We start from the raw sequence: 25,329 nt of genomic DNA on the forward strand, positions 1-25,329 counted from the left end.
ACAGGTGCTGGTCATATTATTAGAATATCATGAAAAAGTTGATTTATTTCATTACTTCCATTTAGAAAGTCAAACTTGTAGAATGTATACATTCATTCCAAACAGACTGATACATTTCAAGTGTTTTTTGCCAAAAAGGAGATAATTATAGCTGACAACCAATGAAAACCCTAAATTCAACAACTCAGAAAATTAGAATATGGTGAAAAGGTCAGATATTGAAGACACCTGGTGCCACACTCTAATTAGTTAACTAACTCAAAACACCTGGAAAAGCCTTTAAATGGTCTCTCGTTTTGATTCTGTATGACACACAATCATGGGGAAGACTGCTGACTTGACAACTGTCCAAAAGATGACCATTGATACTTTAAAGAAGGAGGGCAAGACAGAAAAGGTCATTGCCAAAGAGGTTGGATGTTCCCAGAGCTCTGTGTCCAAGCACATTAATAGAGAGGCGAAGGGAAGACAAAGATGTGGTAGAAAAAAAGTGTACAAACAAGAGGGATAACCGCGCCCTGGAGAGGATTGTCAAACAAAACCGATTCAAAAATGTGGGGGAGATCCACAAAGAGTGGACTGCAGCTGGAGTCAGTGCTTCAAGAACCACCACGCACCGACGTATGCAAGATATGGGCTTCAGCTGTCGCATTCCTTGTGTAAAGCTACTCTTGAATAAGAGACAACGTCAAAAGCGTCTTGCCTGGGCTCAAGACAAAAAGGACTGGACTGCTGCTGAGTAGTCCAAAGTTATGTTTTCAGATGAGAGTATATTTTGTATCTCCTTTGGAAATCAAGGTGCCAGAGTCTGGAGGAAGACAGGAGAGGCACAGAATCCATGTTGCCTGAAGTCCAGTGTCAAATTTCCACAATGGGTAATGGTCTGGGGTGCCATGTCATCTGCTGGTGTTGGTCCACTGTGTTTCCTGAGGTCTAGGGTCAATGCAGCAGTCTACCAGGAAGTTTTAGAACACTTTATGCTGCCTGCCGCGGACACATTTTATGGAGGTGAAGATTTCATTTTCCAACATGACTTGGCACCTGCACACAGTGCCAAATCTACCAGTACCTGCTTTAAGGACCATGGTATCCCTGTTCTTGATTGGCCTGCAAACTCACCTGACCTTAAACCCATAGAAAAGCTATGGGGTATTGTGAAGCGGAAGATGCCAGATGCCAGACCCAACAATGCTGAAGAGCTGAAGGCCACTATTAAAGCAAGCTGGGCTCTCATAACACCTGAGGAGTGCAACAGACTGGTCGACTTTATACCACGCCGTATTGCTGCAGCAATTCAGGCAAAAGGGAGCTGCAACTAAGTATTGATTGCCGTACATGCTGAAACTTTCCATGTTCATACTTTTCAGTTGGCCCACATTTCCCAAAAATATTTTTTGGTACTAGTCGTAACTAATATTTTAATTTTCTGAGATACTGAATTTGTGATTTTCAGTAATTGTCAGTACTAATCATCAAAATTTAAAGAAATAAACATTTCAAATATATCACTATGTGTGTAATGAATTGATATAATATGTAAGTTTCACGTTCTGAATATAATTACTAAAATAAATCAACTTTTTCATGATATTCTAATAATATGAACAGCACCTGTATACTCCAATATCACCATATAGTCATTTTCTATATCGCAGAGAGACAAACCCACGATATATCCATTATTTCGATATATCGCCCAGCCCTAATGTATTGCGATATAGATTTGAGGCCACATCGCCCATCCTGAGTTGCCTTTGCTGAAAGTCGGCGACCAAGTGTCGAGAAAAGCAAGATAGAACTAGTAGTGGACAGGAGACAGACGGAACATTGTCGGTCCTGATAAACTTCCAAACAACTTCTGAAGGAACACAACAACAGTTGTCGCACTTTCTGCGTTCTGAACAAATATCTGACTAACAGCGCTCAGTCATTCTCTGCTGCAAAAAAGTAAAGTTGCAATCAAAATGACTCATCCTTTTCAATCCAGTCACGGAGCATTTATTCACAGCAGTGAGGAACGCCGGAAAACGCAGCTGAACGAAAATTCTCTCTCGCCGATGTGACGACGAGTGTAAAGAAGGGGTCAGGGGTACGGTAAACCCTGTCATCCCTGTCACCATGGCAACCTGTGCAGCACACAAAGAGCAGAGTGCAACAATGTCTTGGTACAGTGCCGACATTCAAGCGCTCGTCCTCCCCGTGACTTCAACAAACAGACGCCCACACACACAACCCTCCTTCCCTCATTAGTGCAATCAAAGCACTTCATCGGTTGCCAAGTGAGGCTCTGGAAGCCTCTTAATTACACGGCGGGCAGAAATGCAACATGTGAGCGCGCACGCCATGCTGGGAGATGAATATTTATCACTTTTGTCTCTTCAGAATGGCATCACATGTCGGAACTAAACTATTCCTGACCTGTGTAAGGTTGCCCCCCCCCCCCTTATCATTGCAGTTATTAAAACAACACTGTCATTTCTTTGTGCTAGAAAATATGTTATTTTGTGTGGTTGAGGTTTTCAAGTTATTCTAAAATACATTTTCTGACTAGTCCCCTGCCCACCTTGTCAACATCTCCCCAAACTTGTCCCAAATGATTGTGCAGCGATTTTATTGTTGTTTATTTTAGTTTTTATGTTATTGACTTGTCATTATTAATAATCAGCGCCCCGACTTTGTCAAAATCTCCCCAAAATTTGCCCAAAACATTTGGGCTCCATTTTTTTATGTCCATCCATCCATCTTCTTCCGCTTATCAGAGATCGGGTCGCGGGGGCAGCAGCCTAAGCAGGGAAGCCCAGACTTCCCTCTCCCCAGCCACTTGGTCAATCTCTCCCCGGGGGATCCCGAGGCGTTCCCAGGCCAGCCGGTCAGACGTGCCCGAAAAACCTCCCTAGGGAGGCGTTCGGGTGGCATCCTGACCAGATGCCCGAACCACCTCATCTGGCTCCTCTCCATGTGGAGGAGCAGCGGCTTTACTTTGAGCTCCTCCCGGATGACAGAGCTTCTCACCCTATCTCTAATGGAGAGACCCGCCACTCATTTCGGCCGCTTGTACCTGTGATCTTGTCCTTTCCGTCATAACCCAAAGCTCATGACCATAGGTGAGGATGGGAACTAGATCGAAAAATTGAGAGCTTTGCCTTCCGGTTCAGCTTCTTCTTCACCACAACAGATTGATACAGCGTCCGCATTACTGAAGACGCCAGACCGATCCGCCTGTCGATCTCACGATCCACTCTTCCCTCACTAGTGAACAAGACTCCGAGGTACTTGAACTCCTCCCCTTAGGGCAAGATCTACTCTCCAACCCGGAGATGGCATTCCACCCTTTTCCGGGCAAGAACCATGGACTCGGACTTGGAGGTGCTGATTCCCATCCCAGTTGCTTGACACATAATGTTTTAAAGGGGAACATTATCACAATTTCAAAAGGGTTAAAAACAATAAAAATCAGTTCCCAGTGGCTTGTTGTATTTTTTGAAGTTTTTTTTTCAAAATTTTACCGGTCCCGGAATATCCCTAAATAAAGCTTTAAAGTGCCTTATTTTCGCTACCTTCGAAAACACTATCCATTTCCCTGTGACGTCATACAGGGCTGCCATTACAAACATGGCGGTTACCACAGCAAGATATAGCGACATTAGCTCGGATTCAGACTCGGATTTCAGCGACTTAAGCGATTCAACAGATTACACATGTATTGAAACAGATGGTCGGCGTATGGAGGCAGATAGCGAAAACGAAATTGAAGAAGAAATTGAAGCTATTGAGCGAATAGCTATTGACGCTATTAGGCCATAGCGTGGGTGTACCTAATGAAGTGGTCAATAGCATGGCTGCCTTATTAGCATCGCCGGTAAAATGTGCGGACCAAACGATCAGGACTTTCGCATTTTGTGACACTGGAGCAACTTAAATCCGCCGATTGGTAAGTGTTTGTTTCGCATTAAATGTGGGTATCTAGTTTCAAATGTACATACAGCTAGCGTAAATAGCATGTTAGCATCGATTAGCTGGCAGTCATGCCGTGACCAAATATGTCTGATTAGCACATAAGTCAACAACATCAACAAAACTCCCCTTTGTGATTTTGTTGACTTAATCGTTGCAAATGCATCTGCAGGTTATCCATACATCTCTGTGCCATGTCTGTCTTAGCATCGCCGGTCAAATGTGCGGACCAAACGATCAGGACTTTCGCATCTTGTGACACTGGAGCAACTTAAATCCGCCGATTGGTAAGTGTTTGTTTTGCATTAAATGTGGGCATCTAGTTTCAAATGTACATACAGCTAGCGTAAATAGGATGTTAGCATCGATTAGCGTAGCATGTTAGCATCGATTAGCTGGCAGTCATGCCGTGACCAAATATGTCTGATTAGCACATAAGTCAACAACATCAACAAAACTCCCCTTTGTGATTTTGTTGACTTAATCGTTGCAAATGCATCTGCAGGTTATCCATACATCTCTGTGCCATGTCTGTCTTAGCATCGCCGGTAAAATGTGCAGACACTCTGGTACATTCAATGGGGGTCTGGCGGCAGATTTGTTGCCAGTGGTGCAACTTGAATCCCTCCCTGTTAGTGTTGTTACACCCTCCGACAACACACTGACGAGGCATGATGTCTCCAAGGTTCCAAAAAATAGTCGAAAAAACGGAAAATAACAGAGTTTGTAATGTGAAAATGAAAATGGCGGGTGTGTTACCTCGGTGACGTCACGTTCTGACGTCATCGCTAAAAGACCGATAAACAGAAAGGCTTTTAATTTGCCAAAATTCACCCATTTAGAGTTCGGAAAACGGTTAAAAAAATACATGGTCTTTTTTCTGCAACATCAAGGTATATATTGATGCTTGCATAGGTTTGGTGATAATGTTCCCCTTTAATGTAGACACATAGAATCATCATACTATATTGATTATATGCATCAAGTGTTCATTCGAGGCTAAGGTAAAATATGGAGATATATATCATGTATCCTGACAATGCTTAAAAATAAAGATATTTAAAAAAGGCCATATCGCCCGGCCCTAATATGACCCCTTTGATGCGCCTTTTATATGAAAATAGACCCGTTCATTGACAGTGCGCCCTATGGTCCGGAAATACTTTTTATGTTAATAATGTTTCATCATTCATACCCAGGCCCCCCGTCAAAAATTCCTCTAACGTTTGGGATGCAAAAATGCTTGTCTAACGGTTATAGTTTATATGTTATGTGGCTGGTTATGAATAATAACATAAAAATTGTAATAGTGAGACAAAAAAAATGTGCCGCACAAACGAATGGGACAAGTTTGGGAAGATTTTGACAAGATGGGTGGACTTGATGACCATGAATTGATTAACGTGGACCCCGACTTAAACAAGTTGAAAAACTTATTCGGGTGTTACCATTTAGTGGTCAATTGTACGGAATATGTACTGTACTGTGCAAACTACTAATAAAAGTATCAATCAATCAATCAATATCAATCAATGACATCAATAGTAAGAAAATGTATTTTAAAATAACTGAAAAACCGTAATGGCACAAATCTAAATTTTACAGCACGACCAATGTTATTTTAATATTTACAATGATAAGGGGGGTCGAGTCCTAAACTGTCTTCGGAGCATATGTGTGGACTCGTGCGGATGGTTTCCGTCGGCAAAAAGAGTGACAATCTTTGCAGAAGACACGATGATCCACTCAGGGGGGAGGCTTACACAGGATTGTCCCAGAAAGTGCTGACACGGCATGACTCCAACACAGAATCAAAGCTCAACAACGCTCCCCCCAACAAAAAGTTTGTACCTGAAGTTGGAGTCTCCTGGCGTGCAGTAAAAGCGTCTTCATGGCGCCAACCCTGTCATGGCGCCCAAAAGCGTGGACTGACGAGAAAAGTTAGAGCCGAGTGGCGGCGAGGGCGCGCGCGCGCACAGGAAGGCTCTCCAGCTGCTCATCATGTCCTGTCATTGTTTCCCTAGCAACAACATCTGCGCAGGAAGGTCAACATCTGTGCGCAAAGCCGCCCGTCTCTCTCACACACACACACACACACACACTACATGTAACTTAGCTACATAGTTGTTTATGAGCACAAAAAAAAAGTACTATGATTTCCCACTGGTCTTTGAATGTACCATGAAACTTGCACAGCAAGCTTCTTGACAGGAAATTTTTAGCAAACTGCGTGAAATTCCACATGTGGCGGCGAGGAGGAGGCTGAAGGGTGTAAATAAAACAGAGGGGGTTTGGAGCCTTCATGTCAAATTCCAGCTCAGGTCGGTCCAACCTAAGTCTGGTCGTACCAATAATCAATGATAGCTGCTTATGTCCTGTGTGTTACATGGTGGTGCAGACACTAGAGCAGGGGTCGGGAACCTTTTTGGCTGAGAGAGCCAAGAAGCCAAATATTTTAAAATGTATTTCCGTGAAAGCCATATTTTTTAACACTGAACACAACAAAACGCGTGCATTTTTAAGTAAGACCAACATTTCTAGAGTATAATAAATCTCTTATTCTTTGGAATAACATTGTTATTCTGAAGCTAACTGTGGAGGGGGCGTGGCCTGCGGGCCTGCAGCGAAGCAGAGTGTTGCCAGGACCGTCCTTGAATTCAGCGACAGGTGCGTAGACGGCCCACCTGGGCCTTTTTATCTGATCACCTGTCGCTATGTTATAAGCAGCATTCAGGAGGAGAGACGGGCTTGGGGCTAGAAACCAGAGCGCGAGCGAGAACTAAAGAGAAAAAGACAATTGCTGGCAAGCAACTGAGAGACTTATTGAAAAATAAAACCATATTGTAACCCTGAAACTGGCTCTCATGTCAGTGCTTGGTGGTCTGAAGAAGCCCCTGGAGGACAAGCCCCACACTAACCAATAATAAATAAATGACTTATTACCAACTTCTTGAACATAAAAATGCATGACAATATTTTATATTTTGGACGTTATTTTTAACACTGTGATTACAAGTGGAATTATTATTTATTTAACATGTTAAGCAATGTCAGCTCAGATTTATCCGAAAGCCAGATGCAGTCATCAAAAGAGCCACATCTGGCTCGCGAGCCATAGGTTCCCTACCCCTGCACTAGAGGAAGGAGTGTGTCGCGGGGCGGGGCGGAGTGGGGAAAGGCCAGGGATTAGAGACGTGCACGGTGTCCTCACAAAGATATCGGCGCCGTGAAAACAGCAGTTTGTTGCCGAGTGCTGTGATTGGCGGCTTCCTGGAGCGAGCGAGCGAGCGAGATAGATTGAGAGAGAGAGAGAGAGAGAGAGACAGAGATAGAGCCGTGTGCAGGAAGAGCGCTGACGGGTCGAGACAGATTACATCATCGCCCTGTGACCTCTCACAATGGTAGGACCCACAATGCACTGCTCTCAGCTCCCAACCCCACCCTGCCTGGCACCAAGAGCGCGCGCACACACACACACACACACACACACACACACACACACACACACACACACACACACACACACACACACACACACACACACACACACACACACACACACACACACACACACACACACAAACATCAAGTTGTTGTTCATGACTTGTGGGGACCACCCTTTCTATAGGTTGTGGAGGGATAAAAAAAAAAAGAGGTAAAATGTCTACTGCCCAGTTAGCTCATACACGTCTTTAAATCTCTAGATTGATTAAGTAATGTGCTGATCATACTTACTGAGGACCCTGAGAATATGGTTCAATTTAAATAATTTCACATAATTCACACAAATTCATGTTAGAGTTCAATTCATGTTTTATGGGCCCAATCTTAAAAATCACTTAGGCATCTTCAGAATGGATCTGACTATCATATAAACGGCCTACTGAAACCCACTACTACCCACCACGCAATCTGATAGTTTATATATCAATGATCAATCAATCAATCAATCAATGTTTATTTATATAGCCCTAAATCACAAATGTCTCAAAGGACTGTACAAACCACTACGACTACGACATCTTCGGAAGAACCCACATAAGGGCAAGGAAAACTCACACCCAGTGGGACGCCAGTGACAATGATGACTATGAGAACCTTGGAGAGGACCTCAGATGTGGGCAACCCCCCCCTCTAGGGGACCGAAAGCAATGGATGTCGAGCGGGTCTAACATGATACTGTGAAAGATCAATCCGTAGTGGCTCCAACACAGCCACGAGAGTTCCGTTCAAAGCGGATCCAACACAGCAGCGAGAGTCCCGTCCACAGGAAACCATCCCAAGCGGAGTCGGATCAGCGTCATAGAGATGTCCCCAACCGATACACAGGCGAGCGGTCCATCCTGGGTCCCGACTCTGGACAGCCAGTACTTCATCCATGGTCATCGGACCGGATCCCCTCCACAAGGGAGGGGGGGACAGAGGAGAAAAAGAAAAGAAGTGGCAGATCAACTGGTCTAAAAAGGAGGTCTATTTAAAGGCTAGAGTATACAAATGAGTTATAAGGTGAGACTCAAATGCTTCTACTGAGGTAGCATCTCGAACTGTTACCGGGAAGGCATTCCAGAGTACTGGAGCCCGAACGGAAAACGCTCTATAGCCCGCAGACTTTTTTTTGATGATGAAATATTAACATTGCAACACATGCTTATACGGCCTTTTTAGTTTACTAAATTGCAATTTCAAATTTCCCGGGAGTTTTGTCTTGAAAACGTTGTGTAATGATGACGTGTACGCAAGACGTCACGGGTTTTTAGGAAATATGAGCGCTGCACACACACACAGCTAAAAGTCGTCTACTTTAACGGCATAATTACACAGTATTTTGGAGATCTGTGTTGCTGAATCTTTTGCAATTTGTTCAATTAATATTGGAGAAGTAAAAGTAGAAAGATGGAGTTGGGAAACTTTAGCCTTTAGCCACACAAACACACGGTGATTCCTTGTTTAAAATTCCCGGAGGTGAAACTTTACTATGGATCAAGCGAACATGAATCCCAACCGAATGTCAACCAGCAGGTTTCAGTGAGAAAATTGTGGTAAAAAGTCGCTTCTTACCGGAGATCAGCTGAGCTTCTTGTGCTGTTCATAGCTGCCGTCGACTCCCCTGAGACACTGGCCTCAAGACACCCGTGGAGACACACCTCTGACTATCGGGTAATATTTAACTCACTAAAACACTAGCAACACAATAGAAAGATAAGGAATTTCCCAGAATTATCCTAGTAAATGTGTCTAAAACATCTGAATCCGTCCCAATGCAATTGCGTTTTTTTTTTCCTAGTCCGTCACTATCAATATCCTCAAACACGAATCTTTCATCTTCGCTCAAATGAATGGGGAAATTGTCGTTTTCTCGGTCCGAATAGCACTTTTTTTTGGAGGCTCCCATTAAAATCAATGTGAATATGTGAGGAGCCACCACACTTTTGACTCTGCGACTTCCGGTAAAGGCAGGGCTTTTTTGTCAGCACCAAAAGTTGTAAACTTTATCGTGGATGTTCTCTACTAAATCCTTTCAGCGAAAATATGGCAATATCGCGAAATTATCAAGTATGACACATAGAATGGACCTGCTATCCCCGTTTAAATAAGAAAAATCTCATTTTAGTAGGCCTTTAAAAAGGCTTCCCTGTTTTTTTTTGTCCCCACACCGTCAGAGGTCCCCTAAAGGTGACTGTGTAAGCATTGCCAGAACACAAACACACACACACACACACACACACAATCAATGCATTCATCAAAAGTCACTCACACGAGAGTGGATGACTTGGCATGGATTCACATATTTTGAACACAAACACACACCTGACCAGGTTGCCTGACAATTATTCCTGTCCACATTTGTGTTTTTTGTGTGCGTGTGTTTGTGTGTGGGTGCCTTTAAAAAGAGGCTACAGTAAGTCCGTCCAGATGGCTGGACAAGATTAAACACCATCTGCCAGAGAGCACGCGCACACACAGGAAGTTGTGACATGACGTATGGAATTAGAAAAAGGAGTGGTTTAATAATGAAAGGCATTATAATTTTAGCGGGTCTCACAGAGGCCTATTACTCGCTATCTCTCCCAGGGAGTCATGAATAATGAATATATCCTTTGCCAATTTGTCAGGAGGGAAATGAGATGTGGCGTTGGTTAGTCCAATGACCGCTGTCCACGGAGCAGAGAAGCAGCGGGCTTGAAGGTGGCGGCTTAGACTAAAGTGACTTTTTTTATGATGTTCTCACAGTAATATGTGTTATCGTTTGGATTTTTTCCACACCAACATCGGTATTCCTTATCGACGCTGGTTTCATCAGTACAGTGGGTATTGTTCAGACCCCTGTAAATCTTTTCACTCTATTTTCTGTTACCTCATGTTCTATTACTATGTCACACACACACACACACACACACACACACACACACACACACACACACGGTAGTGGCAAGTTACAGCATATGGCGGTCAGTCTCTCAAGAGAGCAGCGATGCTACTGTTGTTGTCTGGGAACCATTTTCTGTCTCACGGGGGCATCAGTTTGTGTGTGTGTGTGTGTGTGTGTGTGTGTGTGTGTGTGTGGGGGTGCGTGCGTGCGTGCGTGCGTGCGTGTGTGCGCAGGCTACAGAGTGTTAAGATACGTGTGTCAAGGCCAATTAGTGTAGGAAACATTCAAATTACAAGAGTGAACTTTGTCTTGAAAGTCACTTTGGACGCAAACTTCAGAACTTCAGGTCAGTTTGCCTCATTATTGCAGTTTAACCTGGCTAAACACACACATCTACAGAACCATTTGCATATAGCCTATTGCGATATAGATTAGATTTAGATTTATTGGTCCCCGTTGGGGAAATTCATTTTCACTGACATACATTTAAACATATAGACATTACACATCACAAAACAAAAATAACAACAAGACATCATACATGACCAACACATTTACAGGCTTTGTCAGACAGGTCGGCCGGGCCTGCTTAAGGGCGGCTATAGCTGCAGGGATAAGGCTTTTCCTGAGGCGGGCTCCGCGGAATTTGATATGGCATAAAAATACCAAGATATTAATAAAAGACAATATCGCCCAACCTTAGATGGCACTGAAAAATACTATGATATGGCAATGATGTAAGATGGCACCTTTCAAGAACAATTAGAGTATTTTCTGTTACCTCATGTTCTATTACTATGTCACACACATACAAACACACACACACACACACACACACACACACACACACACACACGGTAGTGGCAAGTTACAGCATATGGCGGTCAGTCTCTCAAGAGAGCAGCGATGCTACTAATGTTGTCTCAGAACCATTTTCTGTCTCACGGGGGCATCAGTTTGTGTGTGTGTGTGTGTGTGTGTGTGTGTGTGTGTGTGTGCAGGCTACAGAGTGTTAAGATATGTGTGTCAAGGCCAATTAGTGTAAGAAACATTCAAATTACAAGAGTGAACTTTGTCTTGAAAGTCACTTTGGACACAAACTTCAGAACTTCAGGTCAGTTTGCCTCATTATCGCAGTTTAACCTGGCTAAAAAAACACACACACACACACACACACACACACACACACACACACACACACACACACACACACACACAGCCTATTGCCTATGGGTGCAGAGGTACGTGTGTGCGTGTGTGTGCGTGTGTGTGTGTGTGTGTGTGTGTGTGTGTAGGACTCTGGAGAGCGAAGTAATGACTACTCAGCTCTTCTCAGACAGACAAACGATCCATAAGCCATCTCCTCTACATTTAAAAATCGATGTATGCAGCTGCCGCCAACACAGACACACACACACACAACAACTGGAAGTAACCTTTTTTTGATGCACTCAAGTGTAGACACCAGGCTTTAGACCAGATTGGGCACCACATCAACAGGTCACGTGACCACGTGAGAGGCCTTGGAAACCAAAGTGTACACACGTATGTTGTGATCGTCAACAAATCCTCCACGCACACACACACGCTCACGCACGCACACACACAGACACAGACACACACACACACACACACACACACACAAGAAAATATGAGTTGATAACAAGTTGATGTTTTGAGGGCTTGTTTATGTTTTGGGATGAGTCACGGCGCCGATCGTCAGCTGCAGCGAGCTTCACTCTCACAACGCCAATTACCCGCCTCGGAGTGGGCGACAGGCTACTGGTTGGATGTCAGTCAAATCTCGCAGGCAAACACACACACACACACACACATACACGGAGAATGGGGGAACTTACAGCGCAGGGCAGCGCGGCGTCGTCGTCGCCCACGGAGTCTTCCAGGTCGTTATGAGCATCCTGTAAGCACAGAGAGGTCAAGGGTTAACACGGCGGGGGCTTCTTGCGTCAGGTTGTACGTCTTAGAACGGGGGTCGGCAACCCGCGGCTCTAGAGCCGCACGCAGCTCTTTAGCGCCGCCCTAATGGCTCTCTGGAGCTTTTTCAAAAATTAATGAAAAATAGAAAAAGATTAGGGGAAAAAAAATATAAAAAATATCCATCCATTCATCCATTTCCTACCGCTTATTCCCTTTTGGGGTGGCGGGGGGCGCAAGCGCCTATCTCAGCTACAATCGGGCGTAAGGCGGGGTACACCCTGGACATCGCAGGGCCAACACAGATAGACAACATTCACACTCACATTCACAAATATATTTTTTGTTTTATTATAGTTTCTGTAGGAGGACAGACATGACACAAACCTCCCTAATTGTTATAAAACACACTGTTTTTATTAAACATGCTTCACTGATTCAAGTATTTGGCGAACGCCATTTTGTCCTACTAATTTCGGCGGTTCTTGAACTCACCGTAGTTTGTCTACATGCATAACTTTGTCCGACTTTCTAGGACGTGTTTTATGCCACTTCTTTTTCTGTCTCATTTTGTCCACCAAACTTTTAACGTTGTGCATTCATGCACAAAGGTGAGTTTTGTTGACGTTATTGACTTGTGTGGAGTGATAATCAGACATGTTTGGTCACTGCATGACTGCAAGCTAATCGATGCTAACATGCTATTTAGGCTAGTTATATGTACATATTGCATCATTATGCCTCATTGGTAGATATATTTGAGCTAATTTGGTTTCCTTTAAGTCCTCTTAATTCAATTTATATCTCATGACACACTCTTTTATTTTTTTGCGGGTCCAGACATGTTTGTTTTTGTATTTTTGGTCCAATATGGCTCTTTCAACATTTTAGGTTGCCGACTCCGGTCTTAGAAGGAGGAGATATTTTGGCTGTGCGAAAAACCGATCCCGTTTTAGTCAAAAAAAAGTGGGCGAGTTTTTGTTTTCACTTTCCCTTTCATGGTCTCCCACCTGCTGCTCCCTGCAGGAGAGTCAGACCCCCTGAAGGCGCCAGACGGGCACAGTGGGAAGTGTGTCCGCAGGGCCACCAAAGCGAAGAAGAAGAAGGGCAGACAGGAAGTAGCGCTGCATAAGACATTTTAGCCGCCTTACACCTTCCCTGCTGGAAAAGCAGCTGCGATAGCCACACTGATAGCGGTCTCCTACTACTACTTGCTAAAAGCACGCAGGAATTATTTGTGTTATTTACAGTACCTCACAAAAGGGAGTCCACCTCCAAACACTGAAACATGGATATACTTAAGAGTAGTCAGTGTACAGCTTGTATAGCTTGGGCACTTCACGATTGAATTAGTTTCCAATTTTCATGGTGACTGTTCGATTCCCAATCCATTCTCAAATTTGATAAATAAATGATAATGTACATGCAGTGTGGGCCTTAAAAAACTTTTTTTTATTTTTTTATAATTACAAAATTTAAATATTGTTAATCAATTTTTGCAACAGAAAATAAAGCACCTCCAATCCAATCCCAAGTTAACAATACTTGGGATAGACACTTACAAAGTTTATGAGAAGACATACGGACCGTGTACCTTCCATTCATTCTATTTCCAATTCTGAAACGCAAATCAAAAAACTAAATTTGGGCCATTAGCTGAATGTATTAAGCGGTGCCTTGGTGCATCAGCAAATTCAGAAGATGCTAGAAGTCGCAAATGATTGAAGAGATACGCAGAGCTGTGGGCACCCAGACTGGCAATTTCGAAACTAAATCACAAACTGGATAACACCTTGGAGAAGTTGTCTGCTCTGCAAGGCCAAATGGTGATCAATTTGAAGACCAGAAATTGACAATTCAATTGAAACATTTTAATTTGTTTTAGCTCGCTCAAACGCAAACATTCCAATTTGGATTTTGAGGTTGTTGCTACGAGACTCCCCTGTAGGATAAAGCAGTGAAAAAGCTCCAAATTCCTTCCCTGTCTTTCATGGACATACACCTGTTGTTTGTTCACTTCGATTGGACTGACTGACTGTATTATTGCAAAAACACTTGAGAGGCAAGCAACTATTTAGACTTACATACAAACACGCAAATCCACGAGAAAAACCACAGCACACACTCGATACCCCACCACCCACATCTCAATCTCTTCGAGTTTGCATATCGTACTATGTGCTTATATGTGATGAATGTGCTTAAAAAGAACTCCTACACACTTATAGCAAAGTTTTATTTTAAAAATGAAATAAAATAAATAAATATCCACCCAATATACTTCCTTGGCAGAAGAAATATGTTATATAATAAGAATGGACTGCAAAGACAAGATACTTAACGTTGGAACGGGTATTTATTTATTTATTTTTGGCAAATGTTAGCTCATTTAGAATTTGATGCCTGCAACATGTTTCAAAAAAGCTGGCATATTTGGCAAAAAAGACTAAGAAAGTGGAAGAATGCTCATCCAACACTTATTCTGAACATCCCACAGGTGACCAGGCTAATTGGGAACAGGTGGGTGCCATGATTGGGTATTAAAGCAGCTTCCATGAAACGCTCAGTCATTCACAAACAAGGAGGGGGCGAGGGTCACCACTTTGTGGACAAATGCGTGCGCAAATTGTCGAACAATTTAAGAATGACATTTCTCAACCAACCATTGCAAATAATTGAGGGATTTCACCATCTACCGTCTGTAATATCATCAAAAGGTTCAGAGAATCTGGAGAAATCACAGCACGTAAGCGGCAAGGCCAAAAGCCAACACTGAATGCCTGTGACCTTCGATCCCATAGGGGGTACTGCACCAAAAAGCGACATCAGTGTGTAAAGGATATCACCACATGGGCTCAGGAACACCACTGTCAGTAACTACTAGAGATGTCGGATAATGGCTTTTTTTTTTCCAGATATCCGATATTCCCCAACTCTTAATTACCAATTCAGATATCAACCGATACCGATATATATACAGTCGTGGAATGAACACATTATTATGCCTAATTTTGTTGTGATGCCCCGCTTGATGCATTAAACAATGTAACAAGGTTTCCCAAAATAAATCAACTCAAGTTATGGAAAAAAATGCCAACATGGCACTGCCATATTTATTATTGAAGTCACAAAGTGCATTATTTGTTTTAACATGGCTCAAAACAGCAGCTTGGAATTTAGGACATGCTCTCCCTGAGAGAGCATGAGGAGGTTGAGGTTAGCAGGGGTAGCGGGGGGTGTATATTGTAGCGTCCTGGAAGAGTTAGTGCTGCAAGGGGTTCTGGGTATTTGTTCTGTTGTGTTTACGTTGTGTTACGGTGCGGATGTTCTCCCGAAATGTGTTTGTCATTCTTGTTTGGTGTGGGTTGACCGTGTGGCGCATATTTGTAACAGTGTTAAAGTTGTTTATACGGCCACCCTCAGCGTGACCTGTATGGCTGTTGACCAAGTATGCGTCAACAGCCATACATATGATTGGACTGGCACGCAAAGGCAGTGCCTTTAAGGTTCATTGGCGCTCTACTTCTCCCTTCGTCCTTATACCACTCTGTACAGAGGCATTTTAAAAAGTCATTAATTTTACTTTTTGAAACCAATACCGATAATTTCCGATATTATGTTATCGGACATCTCTAGTAACTACAGATGGTGGCTACATCTGAAAGTGCAAGCTAAAACTCTACTATGCAAAGCCAAAGCCATTTATCAACAACACCCAGAAACGCTTCGCTGGGTGAGCTCATCTACGTTGGACTGATGCAAAGTGTAAAAATGTTCTGTGGTCTGACGGGTCCACATTTCAAATAGATTTTGTAAACTTGTGGACACCAAAGAGGAAAAAGAACCATCCAGACTGTTAAAGGCGCAAATTATTTGAAAAGCCAGCATCTGTGATGGTATAGGGGTGTATTAGTGCCAACTTCAATTGAACATAAGTTGAAAAGGATTTGCAAATCATTGTATTCTGCTTTTTTTTTTTTTACCATTTACACAATGTCCCAACTTCACTGCATTTGTATGCTTAACGCTTGCATTGTGTTGGGCGCGTCACGTCTGGTTTGAAGATAACGTGGCGACCTTGTTGGCACCAGTGATGACATCACATGAACACGCTGCTAGGGACTTGACGGGGAGGGATCTCAACCGTAGAGTGTGTGTGTGTGCGTGTGTGTGGACAGGGTGCAACTGCAACATGCTACGACATGACACAAAATTCCAGAAATGACAGCGTGTTCGATGCCAAGCGTGGCCAACGTATAAAAACAAGTATTGGGAACAATTCTTGATACAAGCTGATATCTATAGGAATGATACTTCTGTCTGCCACACACACACACACACACACACACACACACACACACACACACACACACACACACACACACACACACAGGTTATCATTTGAAATGGGGACCAAGTTGTTGTTCATGACTTGTGGGGACCACCCTTTCTACAGGTTGTGGGGGCATAAAAAAAAATGAGGTAAAATGTCCACTGCCCAGTTAGCTCATACACGTCTTTAAATCTCTGGATTGATGAAGAAATGTGCTGATTATACTTACTGGGGACCCTGGGGAAAAGAGTTAATATGGTTCATGGGGACCAAATTTCAATAATTTTGCATAATTCACACAAATTTGTACGTGACTACTAAGGACCATTTATAGATGGCCACAAACATAAACATAAACAGCTTATTTTCGTATCCCAATAGCCGACATCTCCTGCAGACAAACCACCTTCGTTATGGGGACCAGGTGGAAATGATTAACTATACACCAGGGCCGTCCAAAGTGCGGCCCGGGGGCCATTTGCGGCCCGCAACTAACTGTTTACCGGCCCGCCACACATTCTGGAAATGCTATTGCAAAAATAAAAAAAAAAGGGAAATGAGGTGAAATCTAATGACAAAAAGTTGCAATATTGACACAAAGCTGCCATGCAGGCTGTTCTTTTTCTTCTGTCTTTCTTTCTTTTTCTTTTTTTTTACCATTGCTCAGAAAAAAAAAAGGACAAAAAAAATCTGTTATAATTAATTATTTTCAAGGCTCCAATTACTTCAAGTATTTAAACGATAAATAAATGGGTTGTACTTGTATAGTGCTTTTCTACCTTCAAGGTACTCAAAGCGCTTTGACACTACTTCCACATTTACCTATTCACACACACATTCACACACTGATGGAGGGAGCTGCCATGCAAGGCGCTCACCAGCACCCATCAGGAGCAAGGGTGAAGTGTCTTGCTCAGGACACAATGGACGTGACGAAGATGATACTAGGTGGGGATTGAACTAGGGACCCTCGGGTTGCGCACGGCCACTCCCACTACGCCACGCCGTCCCTACTTCACTTTAAAATGTTTTGTGTTGTAAATATTGCATATTTTGTGTGGTTGCCATATAAAAACATCAACGTTTTCTTTGGCAAATAGAGCATAAAACAAACAAAATAATAGTTCAAACATAAAATCGATAGATTTTGATCCTGTAACTTATGTGTTGAAAGTAAAAGAAAAACCTAATAAAAATTGATCACTTAATGAGTGGGGCACCCTTTGGATCCCAAATATATTTATTGGTATTTTATTTATCTTTTCACGGATATCACTCAAAAAATATAAAGTAATTAAAATAAATGGTGTCCTGCATTATTGATCTTATAGGGTTTCAATACAGCATTTTTCAGTTTTACTATAAAAAAAAAAGAAGTAGCTTTTGACAGAAAAGCTATAAAAACCTATTTTTGTATTACTTTATATCAACTTGAAGTTGATATAGAGATGTATTGTAAGCGTTAAATAAAAAATTATAATAATTAGACTTATTTTTAACATTTTAATGGCAGAGACCCTTTATGGTAAAAGAAAAAAATCCATACATTTTGTTCTGGTTTGAAAATGACAAAATGTCAAAATGGGCCCCGCACGCTTTAATTTTTCCATGTGCGGCCCTCAGTGGAAAAAGTTTGAACACCCCAGCTATACACGGAAGAAGTGTGAGCAGAGCAGCGAGTGCAGTACCAGCTACAGCCTGATGAGGGGGCTACTAAGCAAATATCTCACATTCAAACTAACCAGTAAACATGTTTTATGGGCCAAAGCTTAAAAAATCACTTAGGCATCTTCACAATGGATCTGACTATCATTTAAAAAGGTTTCCCTGTTTTTTTGTCCCCATACCGTCAGAGGTCCCCTGAAGGTGAGTGTGTAAACAGAGCGATGTCCCCATTAAAGGCCTACTGAAACCCACTACTAGCGACCACGCAGTCTGATAGTTTATATATCAATGATGAAATATTAACTTTGCAACACATGCCAATACGGCCTTTTTAGTTTACTAAATTACAATTTTAAATTTCCCGCAAGGTATCCTGTTGAAAACATCGCGGAATGATGACGCTTATGTTGACGCGTGCTTGTGACGTTATTGGTTGGAGCGGACATGTTCTCCCAGCACCACTCACGGCTAAAAGTCGTCTCTTTCCATCGCATAATTACACAGTATTCTGGACATCTGTGTTGCTGAATCTTTTGCAATTTGTTCAATTAATAATGGAGACGTCAAAGAAGAACGCCGTTGGTGGAAAGCGGTGGATTGCAGCTGCCTTTAGCAACCGAAACACAGCCGGTGTTTCTTTGTTTGTTGTGCAGCTTTAACACAGAGCGGTCAAGCGAACATGTTTCTCTACCAGCAAGTTTTTGGATGGGAAAATTGTGACATTAAGTCGGCTCTTACCGGAGACGTGAGCGGATTATGCAACCTCCTCCTGCAGCTGTCAAAAAGGTAGCTGTGATCTTGGCTCCTCCATTGGCTTCTCTCAGAGACACTGGCGGTCACCGCAGACCTCCAACTTTCAGGTATGACTTTATAATCTCACTAAAACACTATTAACAGAATAAGCAGATAAGGGGCGGTATAGCTCGGTTGGTACAGCGGCCGTGCCAGCAACTTGAGGGTTGCAGGTTCGATTCCCGCTTTCACCACCCCTAGTCACTGCCGTTGTGTCCCTGGGCAAGACACTTTACCCACCTGCTCCCAGTGCCACCCACACTGCTTTAAATGTAACTTAGATATTGGGTTTCACTATGTGAAGCGCTTTGAGTCACTAGAGAAAAGCGCTATATAAATATAATTCACTTCACTTCGCAATCAAACATTAGTTGTATGGAATGTGAGTAAAGGCTTGATCTCTGGCGACCCCTGTTTCCATCAGGGGGGTCGATGTGGACATGGTTGAGGATTATAAATACCTCGGAGTACACATCGACAACAAGCTGAATGGGTCAAAACACGCTGAGGCCCTTTCAATCAGTCAATCAATCAATGTTTACTTATATAGCCCTAAATCACTAGTGTCTCAAAGGGCTGCACAAACCACTACGACATCCTCGGTAGGCCCACATAAGGGCAAGGAAAACTCACACCCAGTGGGACGTTGGTGACAATGATGACTATGAGAACCTTGGAGAGGAGGAAAGCAATGGATGTCGAGCGGGCCTTTACAAGAAGGGACAGAGCCCAGAGCCCTTTCCCTAGGAGGCTAGGATCCTTCAACATCTGTACAAAGATGTTGAAGATGTTCTACGAGTCGGTGGTGGAGAGCGCTTTCTTGTATGCCGTGGCCTGCTGGGGCGGCGGGCTGAGAGTGAGGGATGCAAACAGAATTATCCTAGTAAATGTGTCTAATAACATCTGAATCGCTCCCACTGCCATCGTGTGCTTTACTCTAACTTTTCTCACGCACAAATCTTTCATCCTCGCTCAAATTAATGGGGAAATCGTCGCTTTCTCGGTCCAAATCGCTCTAGCTGCTGGTGGCTATGATTTTAAACAATGTGAGATTTTGAGGAGCCCTACAACCCGTGACGTCACGCGCACATCGTCTGCTACTTCCGGTACATGCAAGGCTTTTTTATTAGCTACCAAAAGTTGCAAGCTTTATCGTCGATGTTCTCTACTAAATCCTTTCAGCCAAAATATGGCAACATCGCGAAATGATCAAGTATGACACAGAATGGACCTGCTATCCATCCATCCATTTTCTACCGCTTATTCCCTTTCGGGGTCGCGGGGGGCGCTGGCGCCTATCTCAGCTACAATCGGGCGGAAGGCGGGGTACACCCTGGACAAGTCGCCACCTCATCGCAGGGCCAACACAGATAGACAGACAACATTCACACACTAGGGACCATTTAGTGTTGCCAATCAACCTATCCCCAGGTGCATGTCTTTGGAAGTGGGAGGAAGCCGGAGTACCCGGAGGGAACCCACGCATTCACGGGGAGAACATGCAAACTCCACACAGAAAGATCCCGAGCCTGGATTTGAACCCAGGACTGCAGGAACTTCGTATTGTGAGGCAGACGCACTAACCCCTCTGCCACCGTGAAGCCCTAGAATGGACCTGCTATTCCAGTTTAAATAAGAAAATCTCATTTCAGTAGGCCTTTAAGTAAGCATTGCCAGAAGACACGCACGCACGCACGCACGCACGCACGCACGCACGCACGCACACCTAATTCAGGTGTAACCACGGAGCATTCCTTTTCTGATGCAACATTCCCTCCCAGAAACAGGACAGGACTCTTTCGAGTGTGCCTGCTGACTGATCTCGTCTTTATTCCACATCCCTCTCCCCTTATGCGACAGCCGCCATCTCGCACACGCACACACTCTTTAGAGGCGGGTTCAAAGGTCACGTTCATCGCCAACATGACATGGCAGCCAGGCGGTGTGTGCGAAAAAGCAACGGGCAAGTACGAGCTCGTCGGAGCGCCGCGATCACATGACTCGCTACACTTTTTTTTTGCAACCAGCGCCACTGGTGAATGGAGGCGGGTTTACGCGCGGCCTGATGCGTTTTTACACGTCTCACGACGCTGGGGTGACACGGCGCGCAGGAAGTGGTCACGCATGCAGGAAGTGGACTTATGCAAGAAGCGCCTTCCTGAATCACCCGGACGAACGCCTCCGGTTCGTTATCAAGATTCAAAACCTTGAAGAACTGGAACACACACACACACACACTCACACACCAGATTTATTTGACTTTGACTCACTTTGTGAAGCAATCCCACACTTTTCTCCAACTGTGCGTTCTTTTTTTGCATAACACCAAGAATAGGATGAAGTTCTGCTTTTCATTGACATTAAACCCCGACTGATGTCATAAATCTGCAAAATAAATCACTTAAAATGTGTGTCGGTCTAATTAAAATCCACTTTTTTTTCCTAGCATGTTCACACATTTCCCACGACAAGCACATGAGTGTCCCTGTTGTGTCTGCAAATTTGACATTTGGGCTCATGTGACTCTTTCATCACTTTGGGACAGGCCTGGGCAATTATTTTGACTCGGGGGCCAAATTTAGAGAAAAAAAATGTGTCTAGGGGCCAGTATTATTTTTAGGAACACTAATACAGTGGTTCTCAAATGGGGGTACATGAAGGTATGCCAAGGGATATGTGAGATTTTTTTTTTAATATTCTAAAAACAGCAACAATTCTAAAATCTTTTATAAATATATTTATTGAATAATACTTCAACAAAATATGAATGTAAGTTCATAAACTGTGAAAAGAAATGCAACAATGCAATATTCAGTGTTGACAGGTAGATATTTTGTGGACATGTTCCATAAATATTGATGTTAAAGATTTCTTTTTTTGTGAAGAAACATTTAGAATTAAGTTGATGAATCCAGATGGATCTTTATTACAATCCCCAAAGAGGACACTTTCACTTGATAATTACTTCTATGTGTAGAAATTTTTATTTATAATTTAATCACTTTTTTATATCTTTTTTTCCAAATAGTTCAAGAAAGACCACTACAAATGAGCAATATTTTGCACTGTTATACAATTTAATACATTAGAAACTGATGACAAAGTACTGTATTTTCTTCTTTATCTCTTTTTTTCAACCAAAAATGCTTTGCTCTGATTAGGGGGTAGTTGAATTAAAAAAAATGTTCACAGGGGGTACATCACTGAAAAAAGGTTGAGAACCACGGCACTAATACAAAACCTCACATTAATGTCGGATTGAATGCTAAAAACGTTATGACAGACCGCCTTAAGAAGAGAATGGAATTTCAATTTTTTTTTTACTGAATGAGACACCCAGAATGTACATGAAAATAAAGAATGTGAGATTTACAATTTTAACTATGAAGGATAAAACACTGAATATTGACAACATTTGAACGTCACACCCCCCCATCATCCATATATACCAGGGGTCGGCAACCCGCGGCTCCGGAGCCACATGCAGCTCTTGGATCACTTTGATGTGGCTCAGCTGCATACTTGCCGACCCCCCATTTTTCCGGATTTCAGTGCCTCTCCTAGAAATCTCCCCAGGATAACATTCTCAGATTTTCACCCAAACAACAATATTGAGGGCATGCCGTGATGGCAATGCTTTAAACGTCCTGAGGACCATGGCGTAGCGTCCACTTCAATCCTATCTGAGTGCCTGCCGGCCATGTCTAGTGTGCGTCTGCTGACTCAACGCGCAAAAGCGACCGCAAGGCATTCTTGTTTAACAGCCATACAGGTTACATTGAAGGTTGTGATATAAACAACTTTAACACTCTTACTAATATGCGCCACACTGTTAACCCACACCAAACCAGAATGACAAACACATTTTGGGAGAACATCCGCACTGTAACACAACATAAACACAACATTACAAATACCCAGAATCCCATGCATTCCTAACTCTTCCGGGCTACATTATACACCCCCACTACCAACCCTCCGTGTATAGGTTGAGGTGAGCAGGGTTTGGTGGTAGCGGGGGTGTATAATGTAGCCCGGAAGGGATTCTGGGTATTTGTTCTGTTGTGTTTATGTTGTGTTACAGTGCGGATGTTCTCCCGAAATGTGTTTGTCATTCTTGTTTGGTGTGGTTTCACAGCGTGGTGCATATTAGTAAGAGTACTAAAGTTTTTTATATCCCAACCCTCAGGGTAACCTGTATGGCTGTTGACAAAGTATGCCTTGCAGTCGCTTATGTGTGTCTGCAGAAACCTCATACAACATGTGAATGTGCTGGTAAGCTGTTTGTTACGGTTGTAGAGAGCGCTAAACGCATTATCATCATAGCACGGCCTTATTATGATGTTTGGGTGAATACCAGTAGAGAGTCGAGAGAATGGTTGCTCTGAAACTCGGTAGCCTCCTGGAAAAAGTGAGATGGTTGGCAAATGTGATGTTGTCAAGCGGCATTCAAGTAAAACTCGCGGGCCGCACTAATATTAAATGTTCATATTAAGGTGCGGGCCACGTGTCTGAGAACCCTGGTTAATACATAGCATAAAGCCAAAAAAAAAAAACTTTTCACGCTGTGTTATTTCATTTTAAATTTCAAAAGAGTCTTGTGGCTCCCATAGTTTTCTTTATTTTGTGAAACGGGTCAAAATGGCTCTTTGAGTGGTAAAGGTTGCCGACCACTGATATGTACAAACTAGGGGTGTAACGGTACGTGTATTTGTATTGAACCGTTTCGGTTCGGTACGAGGGTGTATCGAACGAGTTTGTAAACTAAAGTCTTAGCAGGCTGCTCTGCAGCTGCCTCTGTCTGAGCAGTGAGCACCCAGCATTGTCCCGCCCACACAACCATCTGATTGGTTACATACAAAGCCAATCAGTAGTGCGTATTCAGAGCGATGTAACAGCCAATCAGCAGTGCATATTCAGAGCATAGAGTCAGTGCTCCGGCGTCGAGATGAGCAGATATGTGTTTAGCAGGTGAGCAGATGTCATCGTACACTCCCCAAATTATAAAAAACACTTCCCAGTCACAACTATTACAAATATTACTATGAGCCCGTTGAGTTTCTAGAAACTTAAACTGCAGCTCAGCTCTCTAATAGTTCTGGGTTGAGGTGAAGGCTAATTAGCTTTTAGCGTTACGTTAACTCATTTTGCTGTGTGTGTGTATAATAAAAGTCAACTACAGGCTTCCCAAATGCTGTAATAAATTAAGCATGATGAGTTGACTTGTAACTGTTTAATGTTGCACTTTTTATATGTAGAAGAAAGATTTTGTCATTTTATTTAATCAAAGCAACAACTTGAGGCAGTTTAATGTGGATTAACGTGGGCAGAATTATTATAGTGTTCCCAATGTTAAAAGGATCAAGCCATTGTATACAAATTTGGTAAATAAATAACCCAAAAATTTACATTTTGTTCTTTTCTTACTGTACCAAAAATGAACCGAACCGTGACCTCTAAACCGAGGTACGTACCGAACCGAAATTTTTGTGTACCGTTACACCCCTAGTACAAACACAGCAAATTATGATCGCCAAGGGTAAAAAACAAAACAAAGAAACACCTACAATCTGATATATCTGGTATATCACTAAGCTGTATAACTTTGCTGTAAAAATCTCCTTCATCCGTCCCTGACACTCGTATTTCAGGCTCTGGAAACACTCAGTGGAAACGCTCCCCACCCACACTGCGTGGTGCCTCGTCTGATTAGATTACCATAGTAACCAATTAGATGACCATAGTAACTAATTAGATGACCATACTGACTAGTATATCATGCAAAAGTACAGATTCCAAACATTGAAAGACTTAGCTTAGTATCGTTCAAGACTTACGGTCATTAGAAAACATCACTCCACATCATAATGGCAGCTACACTTTCCAGCTTAAAGATCTAAAAAAAAGTATTTTGGAATGTCCGGCGGGCCAGATTGAAAAGCTTAACGGGCCGCATGTGGCCCCCGGTCCTTAATTTGCTCAGGTCTGCTTTAGGATTGAAATGCTCGACTCATTGGAGGTTTTCTTCCATTGTGCAGTAGGGATGCACCGATTAATCGGTAACCGAATATATTTGGCCGAATATAGCAAAAAAAGCCACATTCGGCCTTCGGTGGAATGAGTTAAATGCAAGGCCGAATAGTGGCGTGTGACGCAATTTTTTGACGCGGTGACGCAATCAACCAACGTGCAGTGACGCGGTGACGTTGTAACCCGGCACCTTCGGAAAAATGTCAGCAGTGTGGAGATATTTTAAAGTGTCGGACAGTGACAAAAGTAT

General features: G+C 43.0%; 1 protein-coding gene across 3 annotated transcripts in view; it reads right to left on the reverse strand.

Annotated features, from left to right (window-relative positions):
- The window catches only part of rps6ka3b (ribosomal protein S6 kinase, polypeptide 3b), a 93,735-nt gene that overhangs the window by 56,186 nt on the left and 12,220 nt on the right, over window positions 1-25,329 (reverse strand). For 2 of the 3 annotated variants that reach the window (XM_061921356.1, XM_061921360.1), the window contains exon 2: window positions 12,184-12,243. In XM_061921356.1, coding sequence (XP_061777340.1) covers window positions 12,184-12,243 — 60 coding nt within the window. Of the gene's footprint in view, window positions 1-5,805; window positions 5,951-12,183; window positions 12,244-25,329 lie in introns of those variants that run through there. The other variant, XM_061921358.1, reaches the window with a different exon arrangement.

Source organism: Nerophis ophidion, linkage group LG15 (assembly GCF_033978795.1).
Source record: "Nerophis ophidion isolate RoL-2023_Sa linkage group LG15, RoL_Noph_v1.0, whole genome shotgun sequence".
NCBI classification, from domain to species: Eukaryota; Metazoa; Chordata; class Actinopteri; order Syngnathiformes; family Syngnathidae; genus Nerophis; species Nerophis ophidion.